At 38.4% G+C, this 12,216-nt stretch overlaps 1 protein-coding gene across 1 annotated transcript in view; it reads right to left on the bottom strand.

Moving 5' to 3' along the window:
• The window catches only part of MRPS35 (mitochondrial ribosomal protein S35), a 59,278-nt gene extending 47,602 nt beyond the window's left edge, over positions 1-11,676 (bottom strand). Inside the window, exons 1-5 of the mRNA XM_050966260.1 lie at positions 11,496-11,676; positions 9,511-9,563; positions 4,936-5,103; positions 4,327-4,387; positions 2,298-2,437 (exon numbers count right to left, since the gene is read on the bottom strand). Coding sequence (XP_050822217.1) covers positions 2,298-2,437; positions 4,327-4,387; positions 4,936-5,103; positions 9,511-9,563; positions 11,496-11,646 — 573 coding nt within the window. The 5' untranslated portion in view covers positions 11,647-11,676. The remainder of the gene's footprint in view (positions 1-2,297; positions 2,438-4,326; positions 4,388-4,935; positions 5,104-9,510; positions 9,564-11,495) is intronic.
• Positions 11,677-12,216: the final 540 nt, after the last annotated feature.

Here is a 12,216-nt window from a genome sequence, read left to right as displayed (position 1 = left end):
ATAACTATAACCAAGGTTGTTAATAATGGTATCTAATATTTTTGTAATTATAATAGGTCACAGATAGGGTTGTAACCACCAGTCACCACTGCTCCTGTATTGTTACTTTGCATACAACAATTCTACTCGTTGTAAAGAGTCAGTCATATGAGGGGGATTAGACACGTGTCAAGAGTTCTCACTGGTTGATTACTTAGCCAATCTGTTGCTGCTCTCTAGAAGATTCCATTTCCACATAATAGCTTGGGCATCAGTGCTACTGAACTCCACTGCATGCTGAGACAGCACGGCCAGATAGATAGGGTAACCCGTAAAGCCAAAAGACACTGGGATTGGGTTCTCCCTGTTCTCCTCTCTTCCACTGCCTCACATACCATCTGTCTGATTAACTCAGCCCTCTATGCAAGTAGGTCAAATTAACGGCAAATTAAGAGTCAAATTCACCAGTACCCTCAGCTATCTGCTTTGCACAAAGCTATCTGCTTTGGTGTACTGGAATCTGCCCTCAAACTAAAAGTTTAAAAAAATTATTTAATGTCAATACTACAATCACAAAGTCGTGTTCCCTGTGTTTCTTCTTTAGCGTTGTTGTTTAGTGTATGACATTTTCAATTACAAAGATTCTAAGACAAAAAATTAAGTTAAAATGCAGTTAAGCTTAAAAGTAGATTTCAGTAACTAGAGGGGGAATAAACATACATAACAATGCTTTAATTATCCTAAAACCATTACAAACCCAGGAAATTGAGTTAACAGTTGTACTGCAAAAATATTAGTGTAAGAAATGCACACTTAAGGCATCCAGTAAAAACTTAACTCTCCCTTGCATTGGCAACACAAGGGGAAAAATACAAAAAAGTCTAATACGTCTTTAAAAATCAATTTAATCTGATCTGTGATCACAAACACTGAAATGCCTTAATCATATGGTTATTGCAGGATGTCACTACAAGGTAGAGCTAAGGTTATATGCATGCCTTAACTGTGCATCTCTATCTTACATATAAAAAAAGAAATCCAGAAGAGTTAACTAATTCAATTACCATAGTTTGTAATGCTTTATTTTGGGGATAATAATTACAACATCTCTGGAATATTTTTAATCCCACTCCAGCCCCATTATTCACAACCTTAATTCCATTTTAAAGTAGTTGTAGGTCCTGGAATATTAATCAAGTCATAACTATATTAGGACCACTGAGATAACAGAACAGTATTTTAAACACTACTTTTACCTAAAATAAAATAGTAGAGGAAAAAATAACACTATTTCTGCCATCCTGGCCCCAAGAAGGATTACACTGTTTTCAAATCCCTAGAACAGGATACCTGCTTTCCATGTCTTAACTCATAAAACAGAAGAGTTTTGTCTCTCTGAACTCCTGAATATCAAACTCTCAACAGAGAGGTGAATTAAAGCTCTCTGATAATGACTCACTTTGCCCTTTCTGTTCTAGCTGAGTAAAATATCACTCAAATGCTCTAGTTCTGCAGCAAAACCAGGTATGAGTTTATATTCTGCCACTTCTGGGGTAAATATAATATAATTTTTAATTCTGCTTGATGATATATGTCTTCTGTTTTACTATAACTCCTCTCCCCTTTGTAAGTCACCTTGAAGACAAAGAATAAAATACCTGAAATGACTGCACTCCTAGGACTAGATTTCTGTTTTTGGGAACAGTTCCAATTCCAGCTTTTGTTACTATCACATTCTAGCAAATTAATAATGAGCATCACGAGTCAGAGCACATTAACCTGATGACATTAGATTAGAAAGCACGAGAGATTAATTAGAAAGCTGTTAAACAGATCCCTATGGCCACAATACAAGTTAACTCATTATATTAAAGTTTCTTGTTGTAATAAGTCTTACAGTTATAGCAAACAAATGAAAAAATGCAAAAGTAATAATGAATGCTAAAAGGTATCAGGCCCACAAAATGCCAGTCATTGGTTAGATATTACTTAAGCAAGATTCCTTAACCCAAGGAATAACAAAGACTTTGACTATCAAGCTTGATGGCATTTCTGTTTCTAAAATAAATTCATGTGAATGATAACGGTATCTCTGTCTGCCTTACAGAACATTTGAATGCACAGGAAGTATGCCACTTTGGCTTTACTTTAAACTGCTCCTCACTTATATCTGATACAGGTCATACTAATATGAATGAGTTTCTACATGTTGCTCTGTTTAAAGTAAAGTAATCTACTGCCTTTCATTTGAGGCTCAATTGCAACACTTTTTGAGAGCTTAAAAATGCCTTTGTTGTTTACTAAAATATAGTACTTACTCTTAAGGTCACCACTCTTGCTTTGGGATTACGAACAGATGGCCCTGCTGAAATATAATCTACTGTCTCAATTTCAATAGGAAAATGCTGCTCACATTTCTCATCACTGTCCAATACAGCTGGCCACTCAGTGCAGAAATCTGAGGGATACAAAAGTAACGTTTTAAAAAAAATTGTCGCTTACTTGTATTTATAAAGAATTTTTTTGTATATTTATAGGGAAACCATATTCCCTTACGTAATGAAAACATAAAGCTGTTATTAGTTTACAAGCACCACAACAATATTTCTTCACTTTTGAAATCAGCTCATCAACTTCATGCTGCAAGAACCCTTTTCAGATGTCCAGAAGAAAAGATGGGCTTTGGAGAATATTCTAAAGGCTAATAGCAGAGCTGGGTGGGAAACTCCCAAATATTTGAGAATTTTATTATATTTATATATCTTATATTTGAGAAGTCTTTTCCCCTCCCATCTCAAATCAGGAAAAAAAGGTCAAAATTCTGAAAACATCTGAAAACCAAAAAGCTATTTTTTCTCTTTTGGGTCAGCCAAATTGTTTTGTTTCAATAATTTTGAAGCTTTTCTTCAACTTTTTTTTTTTTTTTGGGGGGGGGAGTGCGGGGGGGGGAAAAGGGTGTTGGAAGATTTATCAAACCTGACTCTGTTTTGAAGTCTATTTTGGCACATGGACAATTTTCTAAAAAATTCCTGACCAGCTCTAGTTAACAGTTCGCGGATCTGTTGCGTCTGGGCAGAGGGTGAAAAACAAATTTCAAGATAGAAGACCCCTGAATTTCAAAGTAGAGAATTCCTCCCAGAGATCACACTGCCAGTAGATCCCTATTCTGTATGGAGGAGGCTCCTGCTTGAAATATCTTTACTGATCTCAGATGAAGGGAAGAGACAGATGGATCTCTCAAGTAACCAGGTTTCAAGCTATTTAGGGGATCTATAAATTAAAACCAACGTTTTGAATTCTATCTGGAAACTTACTGACATACAGTAGAGATTCTATAGCACCAGTAGAATGTGCCCTGGCATGAAACTCCACCTAAGGAGGGGACTGCTATGTTCATCATTAGTTTTAATTTCCAAGCCATTTCAAGTTGTAGAACCAAGCAGAACACATTACAGTAATTAATTTTGAGAGGACATTGGCATGGATAACTATGGCAAGATCTTCACTGGAAGAAGATAGGTTGAAATTCTCAAAAGACACAGATCAAAAAACACACTCCTGGCCTCAGTCACTATCTCAGCATCCAAGAGCAACCAAACATCTAAGACAACAAATTGTATTTGCTGCGCAATCTCAGCTGGAGAATTTATACAATCTTTTTCAACTCTTCCAGCTGCTTTCCTCAGGCCTTATACTGGTATAGCTAAAATGCTACAGTTAAAGCAGTACAACCCCAGGGTGGATGAAATTACACAAGTATAAATGTATAGAAGTATAGCTTCCTCTTCTGATTAGGGTAGAAGCACATTTATGTGGATATAACTACATCCAGATTGGGGGGTTGTACCAGAAAACCTATATCAGTTTTAAAAAAAATGCAGTCCTAAACAACAGTTTTACTGGTACAAAGCACTGTGCATAAACCAGGCTGTAGTCTTCTCTGGACTGAGTCATATCCAAGCCCCATACTCATCAAGACATCAGGTTATCCATTTCCCTACACTAGCTGAGCCTAACAGAAGAGAAAAGCAATCTCACCAGCACATCAAATACATCGCAACCCAGAGTAACACACTACGCCTCTCAGTGGCCTCTTTTCTGGGAAAACACAACTCCCTGAGAGCTGATGAAACATGAATATATATAGACTTGTGAAATGATTCCATAACAATCAATGGGAAAAGAAAAATGGTACTGGACAATATTGAGAAAGAAATCTGACAAGCAGCAAGCTTTGTATGTGGGTCGTCTTATCTTATCACACAGTGGTGTAATTAAGTTAAATTACTTATTAAAGTGTCTTAAGAATTTCAAGGAGACTCTTTTAAAGAAAAGGCAAAAACTCACCTTTGAGAGCTGTACAATGTTTCTTAATTGCTGGGGGAGTCAGATGCAAAAAGTTGGGGATCTGAAATAAAATATTTGATTATTTTTCAGTAACCTAGTTTGCTTATAAACAAACAAACTGCTGTGAGAACTTAAAATTGAAGGCACTCCCTTGAGCAGACAATAACTTGCTCAATAAACAAAGTCTGACTACTTATTCTACTTTCTACTACTTATACTACTTAATTCTCTTTAGACCAAGTGTGTGATAGGAGATTCAAAAGAGAGGATTAAACAAGTGTCTCTTCTCATCTGTGATTCAGCACAAGTCTCATTAATAAGTTATGAGATCAAGTCAACAGGACCAGACCCTGTACACATGAAAGTTTAAGGGATCACAGTAAACTGATATTAAAGCTGAACTGATTCTCTTCATCTTCATTCGCTACTTGGGTGCACAGCTGTATTATGTTAAATATATTGTGTGATAAATGTATGAAGTATATATAAATCTATCAAGTATGAAGTGCTATCTGGAGAAAATATTTTGATCAAGCCATATTGTAAATCATTGGACTTTGAGAGCTGGAATAAAACTAAGTTATATAAAGACTACTGTGATGCACCTACCTTTATAAGCTCCAAATTGCCTTCTTTTGGTGGAGGTACTCCTCTCTTCACAGGATAGCCCATTCGGATGGGAAGAGGCACCGAAGAAGGATTAAATGCTGCCGCAGTTGGATAAACATTGCCCCAGTACTGATCAACAGCCATCTTTTCAGTTCTAGGAGCTCCAGGCTAAAAAAATTAGAAGTGATACAAAATAGGTGGGGGTCAGTTATTGTGAGAGAGAGACCAATAATAGTCAAAGTGAAGAGTGTTCTCAGGAATAACTGACTGGCAGGCTACAGTGGATCTTAAGGCCAGTAACTTCAAGAAATGCTTTTTGCTAAGTTCGTTATTGAGTTTTAAGAAAAGATACTTTTGTAGTAAGTGTTTAATAAATTCCTTTTCAACTGTAGAACATCTATTCTATCATATAAACATCTTATTTTAACCAAACAACTACAATCACGATGTTCTAGAAAAAGCTATGTTCACAACAAGAAAGTCTCTCTCTTTACCCTGAGGTATTTTGTGTGTGCACGCACGTCCATGTTTCAAATCTGCAAATGTAAAAAGTGAAGATGAGTCAAACCCAAATTTTAGACCTCTATTCTGTATCATTATTATTATTTCATTCTGAGAAAAGTTCAAAGGGGACATGCAAAGGAATTTAAAAGAGCGACTTGTGCCCATCTGTGGTTTATTTATGCTGCATAAAGAAGAGGTCCACCACCCCCACCTCCACTTGTATTCTAGAAGTATCAGGAAAGTTAAGTCTAGTCTTCCATGGTTTCATTATAAGTTCATAGAGATGACCAAATGATGTTTAATGTGAGCTCTTAGGGACAGACTTTGAAAGGTATTTAGATGCCTAAAGATGCAGAAAAGCACCAAGTGGGATTTTTCAGAGTGCCTAAGCAGGTAAACTAAATTCCAATAGAACAACCAACAAAACAAGAGTTAAAAATTATGGTATTTTGAAAATTTAACTGCAGTTCACTTGATTTAACACCCCACCACCACCATCACCTTTTTTTGCTCATAATATCCCAGAGTAGCTTGGTTTAGAATTCATTATGTATTATTTGTACTGTGGCAGTGCCTTAGGCGTCCCAATCATGAATCAGGACCCCATTGTGTAAGGTACTGTACAAATACGAAGAGACCACCCCTGCCTCAAAGAACTTACTATTCATGGAACGATGAAACACGTGGATACAAACAGAATGAAGAGCATGGGATAACGATGAGAATACTGGCCACCATAAAACGCAGAGGTCACAGCTGTGTCAACCTCATGACAGAAAAGAGTTTTAGAAGATTTGAAGGCCAACAATGAAGTGGCTTTGCAAATGTTTACAGGGAGCTCTTTCTATGCACGAAGGGCAGCTTGGAAGAAAGCATGAAAGTACTTGTTTCAAAAATTTAAGTAGAAGTGGGCGATGTAGGCTGGCATATTTAGTAGAGCAGATACAGAACTCTGCATCTCAACAGCGTAAGAAGTGATAGGTAGGGCAGGAAAACAGCCCATGAAAAGTCTTAAAGTGAAGACCAAAAAAATTATATTTGATGCAATACAGAAGGGAAGCAAGCAGAAGGACACAAAGGGGGTGATGGGTTAAGTCAAGAAAGTGATCTTTGCAGCAGTATTTTGAATGGATTATTGAGGCATTGGTCATGATTTCACACAGTTAAGGCTGAGTTTGTCTTTGTTTTGTAAGAAAAATACAATGTATTCTCCCTGATCTTAACACTCTTACTCTTTGAGCACAGAATGAATTATCTGTTAGTTTAAGGATTTTAAGAAGTAATTAAACTGGATAATGTAACAGAAGCGGGGCCAGTGTGACAGAGATAACCATAAGCCATCACCACAGGAATCTACAGATAGTTTTCATTCTACAGCTATGGTTGTAATGATTCAGTGGTATGAGGGAGACTGGACATGTGCCAAGCAATCTATCAGTGAGAATGTTTGACACAACTGTCACTGTTCTTTAAAAGTTTAACAACTTCAATATAGCTTGGGTTTTAGGGCTTGAAAGACCCCATGGCACTGATGCTTCATCTCCACTGAGCAAAGAGAGTACTGACGAGGGAGCAAGACAAGGAACTTTTAAAGAACAGTCACACTGGGCCTCAGACTGAGCTCTATGCCACCACTGCACATACCACATATCTTACTAACACAACCCTTTAAACCAATAACTCAATTGGTTTAGAGTGAGATTCACCAGTGTTTTGGCCACTTTGCACTGCGCTGCTATTACAAAGCAGTTGTAGATTCAGCTTAACTGGCTGCTGTGCTCTGGCTGCTTTGGTGTGGCACTGAATCTGCCCTTAAAAGAGAGAGTGTGTGTGTGTATGTGTATATATATATTTTCATTCAAATAATCAGAAATAATGCATCCCCTCTGGATTTCTTGTGAGTGACCAAAAAAAACCACACAGGAGAGTCCCAGACAAAAAAAGCCCACTCAGACAGAGTTAATGTTGAGTATGCATAGTAGTTTAGTGTCAAAGCCATGATAGTTGATGTAATTATCCTAAAATCAAGTATTGCAAATGCAGAAAACTCAAGAGTCAAGGCCACACTTCAACATATATGGGTTTCTTTTAAGTGTAACCTTAACTCCGAGGACCTGAAGTCGGCAATGCTTGGCCTCAGCATAACATCTCTAAGATACATCCCTTCCCATCCATTCACACAGTTAAACCCCCATCCAGGCTCCCATCTTGATTACTGTAACCTCCTTCTCTATGGCCTTCACAAATGCAATCTTTCCACACTAATGGCCATTCAGAATGTTGCTGTAAACTGTATTTTTCTACCCTGTCGCTTTGAAAATATCACCCCTCTTTGCATCCCTCCATGGACTGCCTTCTCTGTACCGCACCAAACATTTTCAAAGCCCTTCATGGCTTATCCCCACTTGCCAGTGGATCGATGCTGTGGCGATCAATCCACTGGTGAAGACCTGCTAAATCGACCACAGATCGCTCTCCCGTCAACATAGCATAGTGTGGACCCCACGCTAAGCTATGTCGACTTGAGTTACCTTACTAACGTAACTGAACTGATATAGCTTAGACGGACTTTCCTCCATAGTGCAGACCTGCCCTCAGTGTCTAAAGATCAACTCTTATCTTATAAATGGTCCATGATGCCAGCCTCCATTGCCTGCTTGTTAAATTTTCAAAGCAAGCACCTAAAATTTTTCTCTCATGCTGCCTTTCACGCTTCGGAGGAACTTTCTATAAGACAGGATGGATAAAAATGTGTGTATGTGTAATACGTAAATAAATCAATAAGATTTTTTAAAAAAATAAACCTGTTTTAATTTTAATCAACTTATTTAAAATTATATTTGAAATTATAAAAATATGTTTTAAGGCCTAAGTTTATTATAACCTATTGAAATCATTTAATTAAAACTAAACAATATTATGAGGCAGTACATGTTTTCTGCCAAAGTCTTAAAGACAGTTAAACCACTGCACTGGTGGAAGACATGGACTAAACTGTAACCAAGAGTTAGTTGAAATGTTAAACCAGTTCTTGACAAAAGTAGCCTCTTTTGCAGATGCAAAAAAATATATATTTTCTTCATTTTAGTTTATTCAACTAGTTCTGTTCAATTACTAGTGCATTCAAAGTTAAGAAACCAACTGGGAGTTCAAAATGTAGGAAAACGTGTCTTCCTCTTCCAATCTATACATAAAAACTAAGTGTGCAAGAATGAGGTCCACTAGTTCTAAAATTCTGAAGGAAAATGGTGACTAGAAACAAACATTCAATTCACATGTTTAATAAATCAGTTAGTTTTAAATGCAAAAAATCATGTTTTGATAAATTTTTTCTTATGTATCCTCCACATTTCAGGTAGTTTTATTTAACTAAAAAAAAATTTTAAAAATACTGTTTTATGCAATTTTAGTTAATTTTTCAAGAGAAACTTGACAAAAATCATAAGTAAAACATTCATCTACTGAGTAAAAATTAAAATTCTGAATAGATGTAAGCTATGACGTAAATAAATGTGTATTAATATGGCATATCCTCCTGGTTAACAAAAAGAAACATCAAATTTAGTTTCAAGGCTATATTTAGTTCAATTTGTTTTAATGATTACCAAGCAATGAGAATCAATCTTTCTTTAGGAAAAAACTAAGAGTACAGATGCAAAACAAGACTAAAAAAACAATTTAAATCTCAGTTTCCTGTTTGTTGATTTAAATCGCAATTAAAGCTGGTAACTTAAGTCACTGATTTAAATCAATCCACCCTGCCCTAACATACACAAAGCCATTTCATTTTTCTCCTTCAAATCCTTCCTTAAAACTCTTTGCCACAATGCCTACAAAAGCCTTGACAACGGGTAGGTCGCTGGTGTGCTGAAACTGCTGCCTGTCATGCTGACCAACAGCATCTCATCATTTCTTTGTATTCTCATGACAGTCTGGATCCATCTGCTGTCTTACAGTTGGACTGTAAGCTTCTTGGGACAGGGAGGGTTAATGGACAAATTACTAAAATATGAAGTAAACACTCTACAAAGTCTTGCAGATAAGGTAGTTGCAAACATTTTTATTTCTTACCACTCTTCTATTTCCTGCAATTTGTGATGTCCTGCTTCTTCTCGATGCTGCAACTGCAAGATAAAGCAGTATCTTCAGAAAGACTTAAACAGCACTGCTAAAAACTTGCACATTCAACAATTTTTACTTTGCCTCATCATTCCATGGCATCTCAAGACAACAGTAAAACTAAATGGTAAATCCAAACTGCAGAATTAATTGTTATAGTTAGATTAAAAAACAATGACAAGAACTGACTTTCAGATCAGGACTATTTAAAATCACACATCACTTGTGAGCGGTGGGAAGGAAGCTATCTGTGGAAAAGAGCAACCTCAGCCATCAGTTTCTGCAGAACTGAAGCTCTCCTTTAAAGAGTTAAATTTCTAGCCTTTATGCAGAGCCCATGCATTTGCAGAGATAACCTTTCAAATGTAAATTAATACAGTGCTGTCTTCCAGAGTCTGAGCACAGCTCTAGTGCTTTTGCTGTTGCTGTTCAGGAAAGCTATGAGCAACATAGTAAAATGAACAAGACACTTGAGTTTCACCTCTGGGTTGGCAATTGTGAAACTCTGAAGAATGAGAGAGACAAGATGGGTGAGGTAATATCTTTCACTTGACCAACTTCTGCTGGTGAGAGACAAGCTAACACAGGTCTCTTCATCAGGTCTGGTGTAAACTCATCTCTCTCATGAACAGCAGCTGCTCAAGTGAGAGATATTATTTCACCCACCCTGTGTATCTAATATCCTGAGACCAACATAGCTACAACAACACTGCATACAACAGTCTAAAGAAAGTCAGTTTTACACAAATACACCCAGTCCCACAGCACAGCAATGGGGACTGGCAAGGAAAGTGGGGAAAGAGTGGAGTTTTCACTTTGAGCTGCCAGAATGAGGAAGGAGTTTCAAATTTACCAGACACCTACCATCTAGAGAATGACATCTCAACAGGAAACTGACCATAGACCTCTCTTGCTAACTTCCCCCCCAGCCCAACCATCTTTCATATTGGTACATTTTCAGAGTCTTGTCTGGACATTTAAATTTTAAAAATGGCAAAAAGAAACACCAACCTCATGTTCTTAAGTTTGTATTTCAAAAATACAATTTTTAATGAGATAAAATCAATATAGCAAATAAAATCATACACTAGTAGTAATTTAGCAGATCTTTAAGCACTCTAATGATGTTAGGACAAATTCAGCTCTAGTGTATCCCCAATTCCACTCAAGTCAACTAATTTCTATCCACTCATGGCAATACTGAATTAGCTCTTGTGATCTGCATCAATCCTTGCAATATGTATCTGATAAACTAGTCTTCTGTACTGCCCACTAAGATCCTGCTCTCCCAAGGGTAGATATTTATATGCACAGAAGCTAACACATACAAAGTTTGATTCATGAGTAGGAAGTCTGATCTTATTAACAATTGGTATAGCCTGATGACAATTTGTGAAGCAACAGTGACAAAGTATATGGAACACTCACAGCCAAAGTAGTCAACATCAGACCAAAGATATGATGACTATAACAAAATCTACTTCCACAGCTTTGGACAAATTGCAAAAAGATCTTCCCTATAGTATTTGAGCACCTGCCAGGTAACATCAATAGCAAGTGTTTAAGGTTTATTTGTCTAAACCACATAGAAGTATAGTGTTAACATCTTGCCAATCCTGTTTACGGATAAAGAGCTGCGTTAGGATGGCGTCGAGCACATGTACAGGTATACTAATACAGAGGCGTCACCGGGGTGATTAGCCCAAAACCAAGCATTACAGACCCAGGAAATTCAGAGAGAGGCAATACCACACCGAAAAGAAAGACAAACCTAGTAAAGTCTGTTACGCACAAGCTTAACTTGATGGGAGTTTACTGTATTTATGCCGCTTGTTGCATTTATTTTCCCTGTCAAAGAACAAGACAAACCCCCAGCAGAGACGCGCTACACAGAGACCCTCCTTAGAGCCCCAACAATGGGGCGGGACGGGTCTCACCTTCGCGCGGGCTGGGCCCCCCGCTCCCCACAACCAGCGCGGTGGAATAAGCCGGTGCCCGGAGGAGCGACCTGGGCCCTGCGGCCAGGCCCGCCCAAAGCCGGGGCAGCATCGGGCGGGCGCAGAACTGGCAGCCACTGGCGGCCGCCATGTTACTTTGCGGCTCACGCACACGCGCTTCAGAAGGCTCACGGAAGCCGCTTTAGGCCAAACCGATTAGGCGAAGCATGCGATTCCCCGCGCTCGCTCGGTCTGGGGAGGGGGCGGGGCTTCTCGCATGCGCCCGCCCGTTTGGCAGGAGGGGCTCGCGCTGCTCTTGCTTTAGTGGTTGAGGCGCTTGCAGAGCAGCCGGCTGAGACTGTGGCTGCTTCTGTCGTGGAAGCATGCAGGGGAAAATGCATGTGGGTGTTTTGAGAGGGAGGAGTGATAAATCCCAGCAGCAATAATGAATTTTTAATACTAACCTCTGTAGAGCAGAAACCAAACAAACGGTGACTGGTAGCAAAGGATTATCTTAAAAGGAGGATGAAAAGAAACGGAGGAAGAGGAGCAAAGTGGTGCCTTATTCAGAAAGTGGCAAACTGCTGAGCTTGCCATCCATCGTTAAACATACGTAGCTGCACCCCACCTTTGCCAGTCCAATCTTATCACGACTCTTGCGATGTTTGTTTTTCTTGAAACCCCAACTCCTGCATTCATGTGATTGCGGGAGAATCTCCGT

Source organism: Gopherus flavomarginatus, chromosome 1, assembly GCF_025201925.1.
Source record: "Gopherus flavomarginatus isolate rGopFla2 chromosome 1, rGopFla2.mat.asm, whole genome shotgun sequence".
Lineage (NCBI taxonomy): Eukaryota > Metazoa > Chordata > Testudines > Testudinidae > Gopherus > Gopherus flavomarginatus.
Note: the sequence above shows the minus strand (reverse complement) of the source record. Positions and strands in the feature narration are given on the sequence as shown.